Genomic DNA, 24,241 nt, shown 5'->3' with positions numbered 1-24,241 from the left:
TGTGTCCGTCTATGAACGAAAGAGAAAAAAGGATTTTTGTACTCACCGTAAAATCCATTTCTCTGAGTTCATAGACGGACACAGCACCCACCCCTCCTTTGTTTGTACTGCTTGTTACGAACTGAGGCTGCTAAAGCAGGGTGTGGGTTATGCCTGGGGGAGCCATGCCCCCTGGGAGGAGCGGCATGAAGGAAAGTTTTTAACACCTTAAGTGCTGTAGAATTCTGCCTAAATCTCCTGGTAGGAAGAAGCATAACCCTAAGGTCAATGAAGGCTGTGTCCGTCTATGAACTCAGAGAAATGGATTTTACGGTGAGTACAAAAATCCTTTTTTTTTCTTTTTCAATGTTTCCGTCTTTTTTCGTTTATTTAGCAAGAAATAATAAAAAAAAACCCTGTGGTGATTAAATACCACCGAAAAAAAGCTCTAGCTGTGTGAACAAAATGATAAACATTTAGTTTGGGTACAGCGTTGCATGACCACGCAATTTGTCATTCAAAGTGTGACAGCGCTGAAAGCTGAAAATTGGCCTGGGCAGTAAAAAGGGTAATTGCAATTCAATACCACCCGGTATTGAAGTGGTTAAAACCTGGTATTTGCATAATGCTGGAATGATAGCTTTATTCCTAGAAAAGTTTTTTGATTAGACTTTGGGCCAGATCCACAAAGAAGTTACGTCGGCGTATCTATTGATACGCCGCGTAACTTCTAGGATGCTCCGGCGTATCTTTGTTTTGTATCCACCTGAATGGGGGCTAGATCCGACTGGCGTACGTCTTAGTACGTGTCGGATCTTAGGTGCATATTTACACTGGTAGTTTACGCAAGACTTTTTTCGGCGTAACGTTACCCCTGGGTCTATGAGGCGTACGCAATGTTAAGTATGAACGTCGGGCCAGCGTCGAATTTTCCGTTGTTTGCGGAAAACGTTTGCGAATAGGGCTTTGCTTAAATGACGTTCACGAAAGCATTGACTATTTGCAACGTGATTTCGAGCATGCGCACTGGGATACCCCCACGGACGGTGCATGCGCCGTTAAAAAAAAACGTAATTTACGTGGGGTCAAGTTGAATTAACATAAAACACGCCCACATCTTTGTCATTTGAATTCCGCGCCCTTACGCCGACACATTTACACTACGCGGCCGTAACTTACGGCACAAATTCTTTGTGGATAAGAAACCTCCGCACTAAGTTACGGCGGCGTAGTGTATCTGAGATACGTTACGCCCGCTTATATTTACGCCAAGGTACGTGGATCTGGCCCTTTGTGTTTTATTAGATTGTCACCAAATTTGAACTTTAGCTTTTTATGTTACAAATCATAAATGTGAGATAACATATGAGGGTATCGAGGAGCAAATGTCATATAATTATGAGTGAGCGGTTTTTCAGGATTTGCATCTTTTTAGCACTGTGACTTTTTTTATAAACCAAGTCATTCTCTAGGAAACTTTCTATTTCTACCATAATTGTCATTTGATTTTGTTAATGAACTTCTTATTGATGTGAATTATTTTAGGCCCTGGAGCTACTGACGCCACCTGTTCCAAACAATGCTTCTGCCAGACTCAAGGCTTATGTCAGGCGTGGAACTGCCTTTTGTGAGCTAGAACTCTACGTGCAAGGTATGGATTCTTCATATTGTCTCAGATGCAAAGATCTAATGGCATTGACTGCAGCTGATGTAAATTGATGGTTTATTCATAAGGATTCATTGACATGTGTTTCTAATGCACTGCACTTAGATGCATTCACTGTATTGTTTTGTATTCATCTAAACTCGGCACTATAGTAATTAATGGGGCCATACACACAGCAATGTCTACAAACATACATTGAGAGATTATTAGCCACTTCAGCCTTGGAGGATTTGGCTGCCAAATGACCAGAGCACTTTTTGCGATTCGGCACTGCGTCGCTTTAACTGACATTTGCGATATCGTGCGACGTGGCTCCCAAACAAAATTGACGTTGTTTTTTCTCACAAATAGAGCTTTCTTTTAGTGGTATTTGATCACCTCTGCAGTAAGGATGAGCTCCAGCGTGTTGGCATAGTACACGTGCAGAAAAATCTGCACGGCGCTGCGCTAATCACAGCCAGGGAGACATTTCCCGATCTCTGCAGCCGAGCATCGGGAAATGTCTCCCTGGCTGTGATTAGCACAGCGCCATGCGGGCTCTGCACGTGTACTATGCGAACACGCTGGAGCTCATCCTTATACACACGTTTTTTTTTGTGATGAAAAAAAAACGACATTTTTAAAAACGTCATTTAAAATGACCGTGTGTGGGGAAAACGTTGTTTTATGTCTTCTGAAAAACGACAAAAAATTTTTTTGAACATGCTTAAATTTTTTATGTTGTTTACAACAAAGTTTTTAAACCTGCGCATGCTCAGAAGCAAGTTATGACGCAAGCTTGAATGGAACAGAGTACCGCCGTATGTGCTGAACGTAACCGCACTTTGCTAGAACCTTTTTGAAAAATGGTGTGTAGGCAACGTCGTTTTTTTCATGAGAAAAAACAATGTTTTTTTACAAGACAAAAAACGACCGTGTGTACACGGCATCACTCTGCAGTTTTAATATTTTTTGCGCTATAAACAAAAATAGGGCGTCAATTTAGGCCGATACGTATTCTTATAAATATTTTTGGTAAAAAAAAATCACAATAAGCATTTGTTGATTCGTTTGCGCAAACGTTATAGCGTCTACAAAATAGGGGTTTAGTTTTATGGCATTTTTAATAATATTTTTTTACTAGTAATGCCACGATCAGCGTGACTGCGACATTATGGCGGACACATTGGACACTTTTGACACTATTTTTGGACCATTGTCATTTATACAACGATCAGTGCTATAAAAATGCAGGGGAAGGGGTTAAGTGTGTCCTAGGGAGTGATTCTAACTGTGTGGGGGCTGGGCTTACTGTGATAATGCTTTATCAGATTTGTTTTCACATTCAATAGCCATATAAAGGGCCAGATTTGTTACTAGGCTTAATGGACGTGCCTATAAGTGGCAAAAAGGCAAAGAGGCAGCTTTCTGTGTTTCTTTCTCATCAGTTACATTTTTAGAAACCTGCATAAGGATATTCAGGACAGAACAAGGCAAATAAGAAAAATATTTGTCCAAAAGAAGAGTTGCTTTAGGTACCAACGTTTGTGTGCTTGATCATATGGGTTATAGCAGAGATCTTCAAAGTACAGCTCATGTGCCACATTCCGAGCGCTAAGACTGAGCAGGGGCATAGATTTAAGGGGACTTTCTGATGGGGACACAGATGTAAAAGGGAACACATATGTAAAGGGGCACTCTGACAGGGACACAGATTTAAGGGGGGGCATTTTTATTCAGCCCCCTTTACTCTGATTTCCGGTTGGTTCCCTAACTAAACTTTAGTGGAACCAATTGCCTTCAGAAGTCACCTAATTAGTAAGTAGTGTCCACCTGTGTGTAATTTTATCTCAGTATAAATACAGTTGTTCTGTGAAGCCCTCAGAGGTTTATTAGAGAACCTTAATGAACAAACAGCATCATGAAGGCCAAGGAACACAGCAGACCGGTCAGGGAAAGCATTCATCAGAGAAGCAGCCAAGAGGCCCATTGTAACGCTGGAGGAGCTGCAGAGATCCACAGCTCAGGTGGGAGAATCTGTCCACAGGACAACTATGAGTCGTGCTCTCCACAAATCTGGCCTTTATGGAAGAGTGGTAAGAAGAAAGCCAATGTTAAAAGAAAGCCATAAGAAGTTCAGTTTGCAGTTTGCGAGAAGCCATGTGGGGGACACAACAAACATGTGGAAAAAGGTGCTCTGGTAACTATTTGGCCTAAAAGCAAAATGCTATGTGTGGCAGAAAACTTGCAGTGCACATCACCCTGAACACACCATCCCCACTGTGAAACATGGTGGTGGCAGCATCATGTTGTGGGATGGTTTTCTTCATCATGAGTAACCATTCCCTACTTGGTCAAAAATAGAAGAAAAATCTTGGTTTAGGATATACTTTAAATCAGCGTAGCTTAAGCTGGCCATCCACACATTGAAATTCGGCTGGTTCAGCAGGGAACGGCCAAATTTCTATCAGTGTGTAGAGGTCCCTGCTCAACAGAAGTCGATCATCTTAAAGACTTCTGTCGAGGGTTAAGATGGAAAAATGTTCTTGATCAACAGCTGCAGCCATTGATCAGTGTATTCTAATACTGGTGTGGGTGTAGCTTTCAAAATACAATGTCCCAGTCGGGATAGATTTCTTCATATATCTCGTTTGTGTGGATAGAGGAATATGTTACTTATTTTCTTTTTGTTCTGCCTAATGGCGTGATGAAAAAAAAAAAACTATCAGTGTATGGGTTGTAGGTAGGTGCAGTCTACTTTCTCCACTGCAGAGGCATTGTACGGGGAGAGGAAATCACGGGGAACATGGCTCCTCTATGGTTTCCTGGGTCAATGGGGAAGCTATCCAGTTAGATGCTGCCGCCCCATGTGACTGGTGGCCATCTTGGGTCTATTTTGTCACTGGCGCGCCCTTCGCATGTGGGTAGTGTAGGGACAGGTCATCTGTCTAAAGCAGGGGTCTCCAAACTGTGGCCCGAGGGCCGGTTGTGGCCCTTTGCTAGCTTTCATCCGGCCCTTGGGGCAGTGTTGCTCCCAACTATTTGAGGCACTATTCCTCCCAATGGCACCAACAATGGGGCACTATTTCTTAGACTAATATCAATGATGGAGCACTATTCCTCCTCCTACTGCCCACTAACACTGGGCCATGTTTATTCTCACTGATGGTTGGCCCTGGAGCATTTTCTACCCCGACTGGTCAGAATTTGGCCCCCCCTGAAGTCTGAAAGACCGTAAACTGGCCCTTTGCTTGAAAAGTATGGAGACCCCTGGTCTAAAGGGACAGTGATTGGTGGCAGGGAAAGGTTCTAGACTAGTAGGGAAAGGATAGGGACATGCCATCCTTCCCAGAAAGTCACCATTTGGGTACAGACCGGCCAGGCCACATTCCACCCCTCAAGATAGATGCTGTTGGCACATCTAAAACCTGCTCCACTACACACTGCTGTTATATGCCATGGGTGTTCCTGGTTGGGTGCCTTCCCGCCAAAATTACTGGATTCTACATTAATACAAGTTCTGTCCTCTGTATGACGGACCGCTAGGCGCCCTGCATGGGTGCTTCTGCCAAGATTCAGCTTTCTCCACTCTGGAACCAGGTATTATAGCTGAGCATTGCACCCAAGACCTAGACGACACTAGCTTAGGTGCAAATTGGAACTGACTTTATTGTAAATTCCCACAAATCAGGTAAGAGCTTGATCACATTACCCTAAACGATGTTGGCAGAGACCATCATGGCTCACCATCATTGTGATACTGTCATCTTGCATTATATACCCGGACATCTTCCTGAATGCTTGTAGCTCCCTAAAATGCCAGGGCCCATATTCAGTAGGCAAGCGGCTGCCCTGCAGTCCCCTCCAAAAGCCCCTGTCCCAATTGGGTCTGTTACACTCTGGAACTGGACTCTGAGTGTTTACTGCCACCGTACCACACTGCACCTCCCCACAGGCTGGCTTAAGGCCTCCTTCACATGGCTGTCTGGCCACATACATCAGATTACAGTGGAAAGAATCAGCGGATTCTTGTGGCTGGAGTGCATGGGAATAGCGGCAAAGTATTGACAGGCTGACAGCGGCCGTTACTGTTTGCATTTACCTGCACACCAAGCGGTTACCTGCAGTTAGGGATGGGTGTCCAAGCCTGGACGCATCTAACTTAAAGCCTCATACACACGCACGGTTTTCTCGGCAAGAAACAGCAAGAAAACTGCTGGCAGAGCTTTCTTGCCGAGTAACCATGCGTGTGTACGAGGCTTTGAGGTTTCTCGTCAAGAAAACTGCCCAGAATCTAGACGAGAAAAATAAGAGAACCTGCTCTCTATTTTCTCGCTGTGATTCTCCTACCGAGAAACCCGAGCGTGTGTATACTTGCCTGTCTCCATGGAAACCCGCGCATGCTCGAAATGACTTTGACGCATGCGCGGTAGCTTCCAAGGCATAGGTGGGGTGAAGCAAGATGTCGGCATCGAATGTGACGAGCTCATCGTAGTCATTGACGTCACCGCAATGGTGCCATTCAAAAGAACGTCGGTTCTTTTGAATCGTAAGTGTGTACACTCGGCTGGCAAGAGAATCTTGCCAGGAATCTCGTCAGGAAAAACAACGTTTTTTTCCTGACGAGAATCCGGGCCGTGTGTACAGGGCTTAAGAGTTGGTATTTGGTTGCAATGAGCCAGTACAGACCGTTCTTATCTCAGACACTTTGGTATGTAAGGTCCAGTGTCCCAGGTGTAGAGATGGATGGGTGGATTGCAGTGGCGGTTCGTCCATAGAGGGCGCTGGAGCGCCGCCCCCTCTGGCTCTCACCGCCACTGAAATAACATGGATTCATGCATTGCACTAATCTATGTTATTATCGCCGCTGCCGCTGTTATTCAGATGGACGGCGCTCATGTCCAGCCATCTGAATAACGCCAGCTGGTTGGCTGTACGGGGAATGTCTATCAAAGCCAACAGCTCTGATAGGCTTTCCCAATACAGCCCTCGGGTCCCGGAAGCTTATTCTCGGAGCGCACAGACTGTACGCCCCTTGGATAAGATGACAGGCGTCTCAGCCAATCAGGTTGGCCGGTTCTGGCTAGTCATCGAGGGCGGGAAAAGACATCGTGGGACGTGGATGCCTGACTCCAGTAAAGGTAAGTGCCGGGCTGGGGGGGGGGGGGAGAAAGCAATTTACAGGGCACAGTGGGGACCATTGGCACAGCGGCGACCATTAAAGGGCACAGTATTGACAATTGATGGCACAGTGGCTGCGTTTAATGGTATGGCACAGTGGTGACAATGGATGGCACAGTGGCTGTGTTTAATGGCAATGCAAAGTGGTGACAATGGATGGCACAGTGGTGACAATGGATGGCACAGTGGCTGCATTTAATGGCATGGCACAGTGGTGACAATGGATGGCACAGTGGCTGCGTTTAATGGCATGGCACAGTGGTGACAATGGATGGCACAGTGGTGACAATGGATGGCACAGTGGCTGCATTTAATGGCTTGGCACAGTGGTGACAATGGATGGCACAGTGGCTGCGTTTAATGGCATGGCACAGTGGTGACAATGGATGGCACAGTGGCTGCGTTTAATGGCATGGCACAGTGGTGACAATGGATGGCACAGTGACTGCGTTTAATCACATGGCACAGTGGTGCGAATTGATGGCACAGTGGCTGCATTTGATGGCATGGCACAGTGGTGCAAATTGATGGCACAGTGGCTGCATTTGATGGCATGGCACAGTGGTGCAAATGGATGGCACAGTGGCTGCGTTTGATGGCATGGCACAGTGGTGCAAATTGATGGCACAGTGGCTGCGTTTGATGGCATGGAACAGTGGCTGCGTTTGGGCACAGTAAGACTGCAATTTTTTTTTTCCTTTGCGCCCCCCCAAAAATTTTGAGCACCAGCCGCCACTGGTGGATTGTCTCCTCTGCCCTCCTGCGTGCTGGAAGTGCTGGAAGTTTGCTCTTTATAAAACTAATGGCGTTTTAAACTATGTGCACAGTTAGACAAAGGTTTTTCTTTTTTTTCAATAAGGTTACATGACCTTTAATTGAAACATCATTAAGAGCAATCTAAAGTCATTGAAGAGATTTGTCTGAATACACATTGCTGTTACAAAATCGGGTTCTTTGATTCACTGGCACAAAAGTAATATCGATTAGCAAAGTGATTTTCTCTTCACACTCGATCAGTGTTATCTTTTATCTTTTTTCATTTTTTTTTTTATTAAAATATTTTTTTCATTTCTGAGTTGTCTGATTGTTGTGGGAAATCTTGAAGAAAAAAGTATGAAAAGAGCTTTAGAGCCAAATAAAGGATATATTGTTCACCTCCTCAGCTTTATTCTTACAGAAAGGTCACTCTTATTTATTTTTGATGTTTGGAATTTCTTGTCATCGAAAGTGCCGACACAAGAAATAGATTAAGCTCAAGAGCATTTGACATTGAGGAGAATAATACAAGATGGTTCGAGCCTATCCTGAATAAAGCAATTTTCTCTGCATTTTTCGAGATGCTTTAGTACAATGGAGCCATTATCACTAGACAAGGCAATAAGTACAGTGGAGAAAATGACAGTTCAGCAGTCTTAAACACTTTCATAGGAGCTCTTTGTACTTGATGATACCTAAAAGAATCAGACATGTGTTAATCACTGAAGGACAGTACAAAGTAATTATAAATTGATTATCTGAAGTCTTATTGCTAGCTCTGATGCACCAATGAGGGACAGTTCTTGGTGAGAAAACTTTTTATTCCATTGTTTCTACCATAGTAATTGTGTGTCGTGATAGTCTGTTAGTCCGCGTACACACGGTCGGACAAAACCGATGAGAATGGACCGAGGTTCAGTTTCATCGGTCCAAACCGACCGTGTGTATGGCCCATTGGTCTATTGTCCTTCGGTCCAAAATGTTAAAACATGCTTTAAAATCGAACCGATGGCCCGCTGCCCGATCGGTCCAATAGTGTATCTCGGCGGCATAGTGTATCTCTCACGGCGTAAGGGCGCGGAATTCAAATGCGGCGAGTAGGGGGCGTGTTTAATTTAAATGAAGCGCGTCCCCGCGCCGAACGAACTGCGCATGCGCCGTCCCTAAACTTCCCACCATGCATTGCGCTAAATGACGTCGCAAGGACGTCATTGGTTTTGACGTGGACGTAACTTACATCCAGCCCCATTCACGGACGACTTGCGCAAACAAAATAAAAAAAATTCAAATTTGACGTGGGAACGACGGCCATACTTAACATTGCGTACGCCACCAAATAGCAGCTTTAACTATACGCCGAAAAAAGCCGAACGGAAACGACGTAAAAGAATGCGACGGCCGCTCGTACGTTCGTGGATCGTCGGAAATAGCTCATTTGCATACTCGACGCGGAATACGACGGGAACGCCACCCAGCGGACGCCGAAGAATTGCATCCAAGATCCGAAGGCGTACAAAGACGTACGCCTGTCGGATCTAACCCAGATGAGGATTCAAAACAAAGATACGACGCGGGAAATTTTAAAGTACGCCGGCGTATCAGTAGATACGCCGGCGTACTTTCTTTGTGGATCTGCCCCAGTCTGTCTCCACTCTTCAGGGTACTTATTGATCTTGTGCTGCTGTTACATTGTTTATGAAGGCACACAATAAAGGAAGTTAAATTAACAGTCATTTTGTATCTAACAGGTCTAGAAGACTATGAAGCTGCCCTTAAGATTGACCCTGCCAACCCCAGTCTGAAATCTGATGCTCAAAAGATTCGACTTATTATCCAAGGCTCCATTTCAGATCAGGAATGATGAAATATTTATATCACTTTATCTTCTTTTTACTAATTGCTGGTTGCTTTATTTTTGTGTTTATATGTCTCTTAATTTGTAATAAAACCTTCTGCTGTTTTGTATACTTGTTCTCAGCGTGGCTCATAAAAATCTTTCAGTTTCATCTTAGGGCACCTTTTCCAGTATATAAGCTTAAAGCCGAGTTCCACTCAAAAGTGTTTTTGACGACCGGTACCTGCTCCCACTTCCAGGTGATCGCGCCGTGACACGATCGCCCGTAAGTTCGGCCCCACTCCTCCTTCCTCTGCCGCCGGGCCATTCAGAATGCGCAGCAGAAAACCCGCTGGGAAGCCGCAAGGCTTCACTGCCGGTTTCTCTTAGAAGGAATGGCGGCAGAGGCAGCAGCAGCACCCATGAGCCAATGGAAAAATCAGCTGGGGTGCTGACATCGTGGACTCCCTGGACAGGTAAGTGGCCTAATATTAAAAGTCAGTGGCTACGGTATTTGTAGATGCTGACTCTTGTTTTTTTTCTGAAGGAGGGTGGACCTCCTCTTTAACCACTTATAGACCAGAAGATTTTCCTGCTTAATGACCAGGCCATTTTTAGCGATACAGCACTGCGTAGCTTTAACTGACAATCGCGCGATGTTGTACCCAAACAACATTTGCGTCCATTTTTTTTACCACAAATAAAGCTTTATTTTGGTGGTATTTGACCACCTCTGTGTTTTTTATTTTTTGCCCTATAAACAAAAAAAGCGACAATTTGGAAAAATATATATATATATATTTTTAACTTTTTGCTTTAATAAATATCCCCAAAAATGTTAAAAAAACGAATTTCTTCATCAGTTTAGGCCAAAATCTATTTATCGACATATTTTTGGTAAAAAAAATTGTAATAAGCATATATTGACTGGTTTGCGCAAAAGTTATAGCATCTACAAAATAGGGGATAGATTTATGGCATTTTTGACCATTGACATTTATACAACGATCAGTGCTATAAAAATGCACTGATTACTCTGTAAATGTCACTGGTAGGGAAGGTTGTTAACACTAGGGGGCGATCGAGGGGTTAAATGTGTTCCCTAGTTAGTGTTTCTTACTATGGGGGGGATGGGACTGACGGGGGAGGAGACATATCGCTGTTCCTACTTACTAGGAACAGATGATCTGTCTCCTCTCCCCTGACAGAACAGGGATTTGTGTGTTGCCAATCGTGCCCACTGGCCACGCCCATCAGGTCCCCCGCAGTGCAGGGCCTGCGGCTCTTAAAGGGGAAGACGTACCCATACGTTGTTTTGCGGGAACGTGCCACTTTGCCAACGTATATCGGCGTGAGCCAGTCAGCAAGTGGTTAAAGAGCAAGTCCACCTTTGTTGAGAAAAAAACAATCCCCTCTGGGTAATCTATGTACATTGCAAGTTTTTTATCAAACTTTGTAGCAGAGTCTTACTTGTTTCTGCTCTTAAAGCAGAGCTTTACTTTCTCAGTCAACACAAACTATTTGTAATCCTTATGCTGCTAGCATTAGTAAATAGATAGGAAGGTATATTATATTTTTCTTGTTTTAACCTATTTTTTTTTTTTATTTCTTCAGTTGCTTCCTGGTTTCTGGCCTAGGCCAAAATGATAACAGGAGTCTTCATGTATTTTCATCTGGGGGAGGGGAGGTGGGGTGTTCACAGCTAAGGGAAGATGGATTCCAATAAGTAAATGCTACATAAATCTTCTGCCCTTACTCAAGATGGCTGCAGCTAGAGGGGTGTTTGACCATTCTTCCAGAAGCACATTTGTGAGGTCAGACACTGATGTGAACGAGAAGACCTGGCTTGTAGTCTCTGCTCTAATTCATCCCAAAGGTCTTCTATCGGGTTGAGGTCAGGACTCTGTGCAGGCCAGTCAAGTTCCTTCATCCCAAACACGCTCACCCATGTGTTTATGGACCTCCTTTGTAATCCTTTGACATACTAACCCCCCTTTTCTAGCCAGGGGACTCCTCTGTACCACCCCCTCATCCAGTGCCTTCTCGCACCCCCAACCTTCCTAGTCCTTCTGCACACAACCCCTCTCTTCGGCTGGATTCACACTTATGCATTTTTAGTCCTTTTTGCATTTTGCAGATTTGCACTACAGAACGTGTTCCATAGGAAACCATGATAAATGGGCTGTAGTGCAAATCTGCAAAATGCAAAAAGCACTAAAAATGCATAGGTGTGAATCCAGCCTCATAGTCCTAACAAATGCCCTCCAGTTCTATGCAGGCTCTCCCATGTAAACCGTAGCTGGGATTACTCTCTCTCAGAAAAGGCATAGGCTGTTTGGGCACTGGGCAGGACTAAGAGGGAGACCTCACAGAGCTCCAGCATTTTGGCAGGGGTGCTGCCGCTCTAAGGGTGCCACTACCACCCAATCAAGTCTATTGGGCAGGCAGCGTCCGCTGCATAGTTTGGCAAATACCGGAGAAACAAATAAAAGGAGCGAGACCACACAGCGCACTTTGCTCCTCCCAACTGCCCAATATAAAAGCATTCCCGAGCTATGCTTTAGCTACTGTTGCTTAGCAACATAGCAATAGTAGCTGAAGCGTAGCTCAAGAATGCTTTTCTATTGGGCAGGCGGATGGGAGGAGCAGAGTGAATCAGCGCTAGTGTCCTGCAGTCTCCCTCCTTCTATTTGTTACTCTAGTATTTGCCTAACTATGCAGTTGGGGCAGCGCCATTCTAGATGCGGCGCTTTGGGGCACGTGCTCCCAATGCCCCCCCCCCTCCTAGTTTTGGCCCTGTCTGGTGACCATTATCAACAGCATTAAAAGTGAGAAAAAATTCAACATTTCGAGTTGTCACTAGAACAGAAATAGAAGGTTTATATTCCAATAGGGACACCTGTTTCTGTGACAATTGTATTAGAGGGGATTTACTGCAGTTTGGAGAGATTTCCTCTCACTTCTTGTTGTGTCTACAGGACAGTAAGTGGAGGGACATCTCTTTCATCTATTCCCTATTCTATGTGTACATAAACTCTAAACTCTAAAGACTCTAAATTCCTAACGCTCACATATTTTAAACCTACGGACAGGAACGGGTTTGTACCCACTCATAGTTGCCACCATCCCTCCTGGATAGGGGCAGTCCCCAAAGGACAATTTATGAGGTTGAAACGCAACTGTGACATTGAAGAAGATTTTGAGATTCAGGCCAAGCTCCTAACCACTAGATTTTTAGAGAAAGGGTATTCTGAGGTAACATTAAAACAAGCCTATGACCAAGTGGCGGTTTTGGGTTTTGTTGGTCCCTAAACCCAAGAAAGAGTATAAAAATGAAGTGCCTTTCATCTCTGGGTTTCATAGGCAATATCGCCAAGTGGAATCAGTGTTTAAACGCCATTGGCACATTTTGAGGAAGGATAAAGATCTTATCACATCCATCCCAAAAGTGCCAAAATGTATTTATAAGAGGGCTCCAGGCCTTAGGAATAAAATTGCTCCCAATGTTCCCGATCCACCAAAGAAGTTGGTCACTTTCTTGGATGGATCTGGTTTCCACCATTGCACAAGATGCAAAGCCTGTAGAACCACACGTAATCCTGGTGATAAAAATAAAAAAACGGAGTTCAGATCCAATGTGACAGGAGAATGTTTCAAAATTAAACCCCTGATCACATGTGGATCTGATCACGTTACATACGTGCTCGAATGTCCCTGTAATTTACAGTACGTGGGAAGAACTACACGTCAATTAAAGATTCGTATCAACGAACATTTAGCGAATATTAAAAAGAGTTTTCCTAACCACAGCGTATCAAAACATTTTGCCAGCCATCATGAAAGTGACCCTAGCCTCTGCACCTTTTATGGTATAGACAAAATTGATAGAAATTGGCGAGGCACACACATGCTGCGGAGTGTTTCACAAAATGAAATGAAATGGGTACACAAACTACGTACCATGCAACCATCAGGACTAAACGTTGAACTTGATCTCAACTGTTTTTTGACTGATGATTAACCTAATTTTTCTTCAAATTTGTTCCGGGAGTTTTCAAAACAATATAAAAACATTTTTTTCACTATTTTATGATGCTTTAAATCAAATTTTTAGAACTGGTATAACTTATATATCTATTAGAAACCAGTACCACATTGAATCTTATATTTTTTTAGTGTGAATTGACCTCTATGTATATATAGATTTATCCCTATCCATGCTTTGTATTTGGACATAAGATGCACTTCTAGAGGGAGACGGGGAAAGCCTTTGGGTTCTCCCCTTTCCTATATCATTGTTAATGTTCACATTTATGGTCTGGTTAAACATTATTCCTCACTGTTGGTGCTATCATAGTCAATGATGTACCTTAATTAATGTGCTGAGAGTTGCCTTATATCGTATCTGAGTTATATTATAGTGATCTTGCACATCCGGAGGGATGCGAGAGTAGCGCTTTTCTGTAAAACCATGTTATCCCCCTTTTTTAAAATTTTTAATTGCGGGTTTTTTTCATTATTATTTTTATACTTTCTTATGTAAAATATACCTTTGATTATAGAGTACAAGATATAGAACTTGTTTATATGTTCGCTGTATATTTGTGAGTGTCATCGCGGCACCGAGGCTGAACTTACACTTGATTTTCCATTCAACCAATTACCGGCCCGTACATACTACAAATACCATGATGCTTTAGTGACCAGGCACGCCCCCCTGATGACGTTAGCATAACGAAACGTACGTCGGAGGCAGTCCTGGTCACGTGACGTCCCCCCTGCGCTGTGGAGTGTCGGCAAGGATCCATTGGCGGTGAGATAGCGGCGGCTTCCACCCTCCTTCGAATCCCAAATTTGAAACCGCAGATTGGCGGTAACAAGTCCGTAGCCTCAGTGCCGGATGGGCACCCCCCAAAGTAAGAGGCCATTTGGCTGTTTTTATGTTTTTTTTAAGAATTTTAAATAAACGTTATCACACTATTGGTCTAACTGGCTTTCTTCTCTTGCATAAATATCCCATGTGGAGCTCCTGGATCTTATACTGGTTTGTCCATATCTTCATGTGCGCAGGCACAATCCTGCATAAGCTGGTGTGACCATCTTTTCATTAAAATGGGCAACTAGCTCTGGTAAGAGCAATTTATATATCAAGCACCTTGGGTGGAATTGAAGTTATTAAGAGCGGTGGTGGCACTTTCTCTCCTTGTAAGAAAATCACAACTAACGAAGTGGATTGCAAAATTTTCTTTATTGTTTGGGACTTTTTTTTATTTATTATTATTGATCACATTGGATTTTCACGCTGTTTTTTTCATTGTGCAGCGCTGTCTGCAATATATGGGACTTTATTTTGATTTTATTTGTTATATATTTACCCATTAGGGATTGTTAATTAATTGCCAATCTTAGTTGATTGGTGCATGGCATTATACACATTATCTGTATGGGCCCAGCGCCCTCTATTTCATATTCCCTATTCTATTCAATACAACATACTAAGTGAGGTACAGCAAAATGTTTTATTACAGAAGTCATTCTTTGGTTATTATATTTCTTGGTATTTAGGTTTACAACCGCCAATCTCGGAATTGTACTATAACACTTGGCTATAAAGTGTTGTGCAGGTTGATACAGTCATGTACTCTGTTTCTATCGGTGTCCGTGTTTAACGAGTTATTCCGGTACATCCCACAAGTACCCAGGTGTTCGGAAAACTTCTGAGACACGGGGTAGTGATAACATGGCGCCATCTCGTAGGTGGGACGCAGGGCGCCATATTCACCAGAGGTTGTCTTGAACAGGATGCTCACTGGTTTGGCCTGGAATACATTGCTGGTAGAGAGCTTTGGATTCATTGTACAGGAGAATACCGGATTACCAGGATTTGTACACGTTGTCTTGGTCTTCTCTTTGTCGTTTTCTGAAGCTGGTGTTCGGCCCTTGAAGGAAGACATGTTTTTTTTATCTGTGAAATAAGATTGATAAGGCAGCTGATCAATAATTTCATTCAATTTAGTAAATGAAACAACTCTGCATGCATTGATATAACAACTGAAGGATATCGATCATCAAATACAAAGTCATTCCCTTTTATCCAACCAACTAGAGCTGCACAATTCTGACCAAAATGAGAATCACGATTTTTTGGCTTTTGCCGCGTACACACGATCATTTTTCGGCATGAAAAAAAAACAACATTTTTCAGCATGTGGATAAAACAAAGTTTTTCCAACTTCATCATTAAAACGACGTTGACCACACACCATCGTTTTAAAAAAAAAATGCTCTAGCAAAGCGCGGTGACGTACAACACGTACAACGGCACTATAAAGGGGAAGTTCCATGCGGATGGCGTCACCCTTGGGGCTGCTTTAGCTGATTCCGTGTTAGTAAAAGACGATTCGCGCTTTTCTGTCTGTTACAGCGTGATGAATGTGCTTACTCCATTATGAACGGTAGTTTTACTAGAACGAGCGCTTCCATCTCATAACTTGCGCGGGTTCTTAACATCGTTTTAGCCCACACACGATCATTTTTTACAACCCGAAAAACAACATAGTTTAAAACGTCGTTAAAAAATGCAGCATGCTCGGGGAAAAAAAAATTTCTTTTTTCAGAAGCCGAAAAATGATGTGAAGCCCACACACGATCGTTTTAAATGACATTTTTTTAAAACAACGTTTTTTTCATGCCGAAAAATTATTGTGTGTACGCGGCATCAGGATAAAGATCACGATTATTGCGGCGTAAAATCTTTTACATTATACCAAAAAATGTGGGATAACTTTACTGGTTAGCTTTTAGTTTTTTTTTTATTCATTAAAGTAATTTTTTCCCCCAAAATTGCATTTGAAAGACAGCTGCGCAAATACAGTGTGACATAAAACATTGCTACAACCACCATTTTTTTCCCTCTAGGGTCTCTACATACAAAAAAAATTAAATATATATATATATATATATATATATATATATATATATATATATATATATATATATAGGGCCGGATTCAGATACCTGAGCGTATCTGTCCGGCCGGCGTAACGTATCTCTGATACGTTACGCCGCTCTAACTTTGGGCGCAAGTTCTTTATTCAGAAAGAACTTGCTCCCTTAGTTACGGCAGCGTAACGAATGTGTTGCGGCGTAAGGCCGCGTAATTCAAATGGGGATGTAGGGGGCGTGTTTTATTTAAATTTGGCTTGACCCCGCGTATTTGACGTTTTTTTTTTTACGGCGCATGCGCCGTTCGTGAAAACATCCCAGTGCGCATGCTCGAAAATCCGCCGCAAAACGTCATTGCTTTCGACGTGAACGTAAATTACGTCCAGCCGTATTCGTGAACGACTTACGCAAACGACGTAAAATTTCAAAACTCGGCGCAGGAACCACAGCCATACTTAACATTAGCTACGCCTCATATAGCAGGGGTAACTATACGCCGGAAAAAGCCGAACGCAAACGACGTAAAAAAAAAGCGCCGGGCGGTCGTTCGTTTCTGAATCGGCGTAAATACTAATTTGCATATTCCTTGCGTAAAAATACGGAAGCGCCACCTAGCGGCCAGCCTGAAATTGCAGACTAAGATACGACGGTGTAAGACACTTACACCTGTCAGATCTTAGGGATATCTATGCGTAACCTGATTCTCTGAATCAGGCGCATAGATACGACCGAGCGCACTCAGAGATACGACGGCGTATAAGGAGATACGCCGTCGTATCTCTTTCTGAATCCGGCCCATAATGTTTGGGGGTTCTAAGTCATTTTCTACCAAAAATTTTTTTTAACTTAAAACCAACAAATGTCAGAATAAGGTTTAGTGTTTAAGTGGTTAAACGTTCCTCATTTACATACAGAAGTCTATTCCTTTGATGTAAAGGACAAATTGTTAGAATGTATTGGCCATACACGGGTCCAATTTCAACAGAACTTTCTTTCAAAAATCTTATCTAAGAATTTTGGTTCGTATTTCGCACCATTAGTGGGCTGCAGCAACAGCCGATTTTCGAGCGGCGATCGAATTTTAATAGTCCAACAGGTTGTTTTTTGTTTGTTTTTTAACAAATGATTTTCTATTAGATGATGGGAGAATCCTGCGAGAAATGTACGCGAAAAGAAAATGCATGTGCAAGAAAATAATATTTTTTTCTGTAGGAACATGAGGTGAAATTGAAAATTTGGTCGGTCGAATTTCAAAATCAATGGTGGCACCATCGGATCACAAAACGCATGAATTTTCAGATTTCCAAAAGAAAGTTCTAAGGCCGGGTACACACGGGCAAACATGTACGATGAAACCGGTCCGTCAGACCGTTTTCACCGTACATGTCTGCCCGGGGACTTCTGCACGATGGCTGTACTAACCATCGTACAGAAGTCCGCGCGTAAACAATACGCGGGGCGTGTCCGCGCCGTCGCCGCGACAATGACGCGGCGATGACGCGGCGACATGGGCGGGCCTGCCTTTTAAATGCTTCCACGCATGCGTCAAAGTCATTCGACGCATGCGAGGGACGGCGGGCGCTCGGACATGTACGGTAGGTCTGTACTGACGACCATACATGTCCGAGCGGGCAGGATTCCAGCGGACGGTTTTAAAACAAGTCCAGGAATATTTGCCCGCTGGGAAAAGGCCTGGCGGGCAAATGTTTGCTGGAATTCTGCCCGCTCGCGCCTACACATGACCGAACATGTCTGCTGAAACTGGTCCGCGGACCAGTTTCAGCATACATGTTTGGTCGTGTGTACGGGGCCTTAAGGGCCCTTTCACACGTGCGGACAGTGGGCCCGATTCAGGTAGACTTACGACGGGCGTATCAGTAGATACGCTGTCGTAAGTCCGAATCCCCGCCGTCGTATATTTAAGCGTATTCTCAAACTGAGATACGCTTAAATATTGCTAAGATACGACCGGCGTAAGTCTCCTACGCCGTCGTATCTTAACTGCATATTTACGCTGGCCGCTAGGGGCGTGTACGCTGATTTACGCCTAGAATATGTAAATCAGCTAGATACGCCTATTCACGAACGTACGCCCGGCCGTCGCAGTAAAGATACGCCGTTTACGTAAGGGGTTTTCGGGCATAAAGATAAACCGCCAAAAAGATGGCGCAGCCAATGTTAAGTATGGACGTCGGAACCGCGTTGAATTTTTCAAGTTTGACGTCGTTTGCGTACCTCTTCCGTGAATGGGGCTGGCCGTAAGTTACGTTCACGTCGAAAGCATTGACGATTTGCCAACGTCATTTGGAGCATGCGTACTGGGATACGTCCACGGACGGCGCATGCGCCGTTCGATCGAAACGTCATTTACGTGGGGGTCACACTTAATATACATTAAACACGCCCACAGCTTCAACATTTGAATTAGGCGGGCTTACCCTGGCCCTAATACGCTACGCCGCCGTATCTTTGGGCGCACAATCTTTGAGAATACCATACTCGCCTCTCAAAGTTACGGCGGCGTAGCGTATAGGAGATACGCTACACCTGCCTAAAGGTATGTGAATCTAGCCCAGTATGTCCGTATTTGATCCATCCATTTTCGGATGAAATACGGACATACATGTATTTCTATGGGGTAGCGGATGTTAGCGGATGAACATCCACTGACACCCGATCTCATCGGTCCCCGCTATGGTCCATTTCTGCAGACAGAGGTAAAATCCTATTTTTCCATCCGTCTGCGGATCGGATCAGGTGAACACAGACAGACGGTCCTTGTTCATCTGATCCCCCCATAGAGGAGAGCGGAGATCAGTGTGCAGGGACCGCCCTGTCATCTACCGGCTCAGCAGGGGGGGGGGGGGCAATGGATTCCCTTAGTTTGCATAGATTTCCTCTCACTTCCTGTTTGGCTATGGGGCAGGAAGTGAAGGGAAATCTCTGCAATGGGACAGGGATGGTAAAAAATAAACTGACAGGGGCTATAACCCTCCCTTTACTCTATCCAAAATGAAAAAAAAAGTGTTGCCTATAGTTCTACTTTAAGCACAAATTTCTGATCATTTTATGGAGAGGACTAAGAAGATATAATCATGACAATGGTCCAGCATAAAACAGAGCACAATGAGGAAGGTTTGTGGTCTAGGATGATAGGACAGTCAAAATTAGAAGTGGCGCCCCCCACAGTTGCGGAATGCCAGCTGCCCGCCCGCATACCGGAAGCAGTGCAGGCGCTTTATGGGGGCGCTAAACTCATTTGCCTCTCAGCCCAGTCCACCCCATAAGACTGGCGCTACACTAACAGTGGCAGGGACTCTTTCCGTGCTGCCCCCCTGCAAAGTGCTGCCCTAGGCCTGGGCCTTGTCGGCCTAGGCCAGGATTCAGCGTTGGCAGGGGCGTTTTAGGAGCGCTGTATACAGTCAGTTGATTAGTTACTTGCAAATAGCAGTACAAATATAAGTGGTTACATGTGATTAGAGCCTCCAATAGACCCAGAATACAGCCCGTGCACCCAGGCTCTGTGTTTCTGTGAAGTTTTGGCTTCACACACACACTGGCGGTGGCTAAGATTGTCAGGATACAAGAGTCATGTGTACTCTGACTGGAATCTTAGTGGGCTTTGTGTATTTCTTTCAGATATGTGCAGTATTCCAGTGAGAAACGTTGCCTCTGTGCAGGAACTTCCTGTGTTAAAGAGGAAGCAAACCTAAATGGGCCCTAAAAGTGGTTCTAATGCCTTAAGTTTTTATTTTACCTTAATGTATTCTCTGTATTAAGGTAAAAAACCTTCTTGTACTGCAAAAAACCTGCACTGTTGTACAAAAAAAAAAAAAACGCACATCAGCGCTATACCTTAGTGTGCATGTAGCCTTAAATGGGCTGCCCTATGCATCAAAAACACGCCAAATAAGCTCCTCCACCTTTTCCAGCTGCTGAGCCTAGTGCTTTTTTTTAACTGCATGTCTTGTTGTGCGACAAAATGTGCGTTCACTGGCTGCGTTTGATATGCCATTAACAATTAATGGCACTGTAAACCTGATGCTTGTTTGTGGCATTTTTTTTATGCGCTTTCCTGGAATGTGCACGTGTGAATGGGGCACTAAATTGTTACTAACCCCAGGACTCTGCATTCACTAGATCTGGTCTCCCACACATGGAAATATAAACTGCTAAATAACTTTTCTCATTAGCAATATATAACAGTCTTGTGTAGGGTTGTCCCGATACCGATATCGGGACCGATACTGAGCATTTGCGGGAGTACTTGTACTCCCGCAAATGCCCCCGATGCCAGATCCGATACTATCCCCCCCGCCGCCAATGCCGCCGCATTCCGCAAAACGCCCCCGCCGCCTAGTTAATCAGCGTGCGGGGAACATTACAGCTTTCATTTGAATAGCTGTCTGTTCCCCGCCGCGCATAGACACTCCCCCTTGCTCGGGATTGGACGGGTGATCTGCACTTTTATAGACAGATCACCCGTCCGAACCTGAGCAAGGGGGAGTGTCTATACACGGTGCGGCGGGGAACAGACAGCTATTCAAATGAAAGCTGTAATGTTCCCCGCACGCTGATTAACTAGGCGGCGGCATCTAGGTATGGGAAGACATGGCTGCATATGTAGGGGGACATGGCTGCATATGTAGGGGACATGGCTGCATATGTGGGAGACATGGCTGCATATGTGGGAGACATGGCTGCATATGTGGGGGGCAGGGCCGGCGCTACCACTAGGCGAAGTAAGCAGCCGCTTGGAGCGCACTACCACCTAGGGCGCAAGCGCCAGCTGCGAGTGGGACAGATCAGCAGGGGGATCGGAGCACACTGAGAGCTCCAGAGAGAGAGATGAGCTGGGCGTATCACAGCCAGCTCTGACATCTATCCCCTCCCCTTGCTGCCCACACAGCCAGTTAGAGGAGAGGAGCTGCTTTTACTCCTCCCCTCCTCTCCTTGTGTCTGCCCCGCCCACTCTCCCCGGCACACAGGGGATGTGGGCGGGAATTTTTAAGCACAGCAAACAGAAGGGAAAGATGGAGGAGTGTGATATCCATCCAGTGAGTGAGTACACTGTACACTGATGTAGGGGTGGCCTTCATTCCCTTCTCTCTCTCTCTTCACCTTTCTTTCTTTCTCTCTCCCTATTATCTATCTATCTGTCAGATTATCTATCTATCTATCTATCTATCTGATTATCTATCTATCTGTCAGATTATCTATCTATCTATCTATCTATCTATCTATCTATCTATCTATCTATCTATCTGATTATCTATCTATCTGTCAGATTATCTATCTATCTATCTATCTATCTGTCAGATTATCTATCTATCTATCTATCTATCTATCTATCTATCTATCTATCTATCTGATTATCTATCTGTCAGATTATCTATCTATCTATCTATCTATCTATCAGATTATCTATCTATCTATCTATCTATCTATCTATCTATCTACCTATCTGTCAGATTATCTATCTATCTATCTATCTATCTATCTATCTATCTATCTATCTATCTACCTATCTGTCAGATTATCTATCTATCTATCTATCTATCTGTCAGATTATCTATCTATCTATCTATCTATCTATCTATCTATCTATCTATCTATCTATCTATCTATCTATCTATCTATCTAATTATCTATCTATCTGTCAGATTGATTATCTATCTATCTATCTATCTATCTATCTATCTATCTATCTATCTATCTATCTGTCAGATTATCTATCTATCTATCTATCTATCTATCTATCTATCTATCTTTCTTTCTTTTTCTCTTTCTTTCTTGCTTTCTTTCTCCTCCCTTTCTTTCTTTCTCTTTCTTTCTTTCTCCTCCCTCCCTTTCTTTCTCTTTCTTTCTTTCTTTCTTTCTTTCTTTCTTTCTTTCTCCTCCCTTTCTTTCTTTCTTTCTTTCTTTCTTTCTTTCTTTCTTTCTTTCTCCTCCCTTTCTTTCTTTCTCTTTCTTTCTTTCTTTCTCCTCCCTTTCTTTCTTTCTTTCTTTCTTTCTTTCTTTTCTTTCTTTCTCCTCCCTTTCTTTCTTACTTTCTTTCTTTTCTTTCTTTCTCCTCCCTTTCTTTCTTATTTTCTTTCTTTCTCCTCCCTTTCTTTCTTTCTTTTTCTTTCTCCTCCCTTTCTTTCTTTCTTTTCTTTTCTTTTCTTTCTTTCTCCTCCCTTTCTTTCTTTCTTTCTTTCTTTCTTTCTTTCTTTCTTTTCTTTTCTTTCTCCTCCCTTTCTTTCTTTTCTCTTTCTTTCTTTCTTTCTTTCTCCTCCCTTTCTTTCTTTCTTTCTCCTCCCTTTCTTTCTTTCTTTCTTTCTTTCTTTCTCCTCCCTTTCTTTCTTTCTTTCTTTCTTTCTTTCTTTCTTTCTTTCTTTCTTTCTTTCTTTCTCCTCCCTTTCTTTCTTTCTTTCTCTTTCTTTCTCCTCCCTTTCTTTCTTTCTCTTTCTTTCTCCTCTCTTTCTTTCTTTCTTTCTTTCTTTCTTTCTTTCTTTCTTTCTTTCTTTCTTTCTTTCTTTCTCCTCCCTTTCTTTCTTTCTTTCTTTCTCCTTTCTTTCTTTCTTTCTTTCTTTCTCCTCCCTTTCTTTCTTTCTCTTTCTTTCTCCTCCCTTTCTTTCTTTCTCTTTCTTTCTCCTCCCTTTCTTTCTTTCTCTTTCTTTCTCCTCCCTTTCTTTCTTTATTTCTTTCTTTCTTTCTTTCTTTCTTTCTCCTCCCTTTCTTTCTTTCTTTCTTCTCCCTTTCTTTCTTTCTTTCTTTCTTTCTTTCTTTCTTTCTCCTCCCTTTCTTTCTTTCTTTCTCCTCCCTTTCTTTCTTTCTTTCTTTCTTTCTTTCTCCTCCCTTTCTTTCTTTCTTTCTCCTCCCTTTCTTTCTTTCTTTCTCCTCCCTTTCTTTCTTTCTCCTCCCTTTCTTTCTTTCTTTCTTTCTTTTCTTTCTTTCTCCTCCCTTTCTTTCTTATTTTCTTTCTTTCTCCTCCCTTTCTTTCTTTCTCCTCCCTTTCTTTCTTATTTTCTTTCTTTCTTTCTTTCTTTCTTTCTTTCTTTCTTTCTTTCTCCTCCCTTTCTTTCTTTCTCCTCCCTTTCTTTCTTTCTTTCTCCTTCCTTTCTTTCTTTCTTTCTTTTCTTTCTCCTCCCTTCCTTTCTTTCTTTCTCCTCCCTTTCTCTTTCTTTCTTTCTTTCTTTCTTTCTTTCTTTCTCCTCCCTTTCTTTCTTTCTTTCTTTCTCCTCCCTTTCTTTCTTTCTTTCTTTCTTTCTTTCTTTCTCCTCCCTTTCTTTCTTTCTTTCTCCTCCCTTTCTTTCTTTCTTTCTTTCTTTCTTTCTTTCTTTCTTTCTTTCTTTCTCCTCCCTTTCTTTCTTTCTTTCTTTCTCCTCCCTTTCTTTCTTTCTTTCTCCTCCCTTTCTTTCTTTCTTTCTTTCTTTCTTTCTCCTCCCTTTCTTTCTTTCTTTCTTTCTTTCTCCTCCCTTTCTTTCTCTTTCTTTCTCATCCCTTTCTTTCTTTCTCCTCCCTTTCTTTCTTTCTCTTTCTTTCTCCTCCCTTTCTTTCTTTCTCCTCCCTTTCTTTCTTTCTTTCTCCTCCCTTTCTTTCTTTCTTTCTTTCTCCTCCCTTTCTTTCTTTCTTTCTTTCTCCTCCCTTTCTTTCTTTCTTTCTTTCTTTCTTTCTTTCTCCTCCCTTTCTTTCTTTCTTTCTCCTCCCTTTCTTTCTTTCTTTCTTTCTTTCTCCTCCCTTTCTTTCTTTCTTTCTTTCTCCTCCCTTTCTTTCTTTCTTTCTTTCTCCTCCCTTTCTTTCTTTCTTTCTTTCTTTCTTTCTCCTCCCTTTCTTTCTTTCTTTCTTTCTCCTCCCTTTCTTTCTTTCTTTCTTTCTTTCTTTCTTTCTTTCTTTCTTTCTTTCTTTCTTTCTTTCTT

The 24,241-nt window shown here is 43.1% G+C and overlaps 2 protein-coding genes across 2 annotated transcripts in view; one reads left to right on the top strand and one right to left on the bottom strand.

Moving 5' to 3' along the window:
* The window catches only part of DNAAF4 (dynein axonemal assembly factor 4), a 60,820-nt gene extending 51,292 nt beyond the window's left edge, over positions 1 to 9,528 (top strand). The window contains exons 8-9 of the mRNA XM_040342729.1: positions 1,525 to 1,630; positions 9,310 to 9,528. Of these exons, the coding sequence (XP_040198663.1) occupies positions 1,525 to 1,630; positions 9,310 to 9,422 (219 nt within the window). The 3' untranslated portion in view covers positions 9,423 to 9,528. The remainder of the gene's footprint in view (positions 1 to 1,524; positions 1,631 to 9,309) is intronic.
* Positions 9,529 to 15,001: 5,473 nt separating this feature from the next.
* C3H15orf65 (chromosome 3 C15orf65 homolog) lies at positions 15,002 to 15,349 on the bottom strand. Its single transcript, XM_040341548.1, has one exon. It carries the CDS (start codon positions 15,347 to 15,349, stop codon positions 15,002 to 15,004), a length of 348 nt encoding a protein of 115 aa, XP_040197482.1.
* Positions 15,350 to 24,241: the final 8,892 nt, after the last annotated feature.

Source organism: Rana temporaria, chromosome 3, assembly GCF_905171775.1.
Source record: "Rana temporaria chromosome 3, aRanTem1.1, whole genome shotgun sequence".
In the NCBI taxonomy this organism is placed as follows: domain Eukaryota; kingdom Metazoa; phylum Chordata; class Amphibia; order Anura; family Ranidae; genus Rana; species Rana temporaria.
This window is presented reverse-complemented; position numbering and strand designations above follow the sequence as displayed.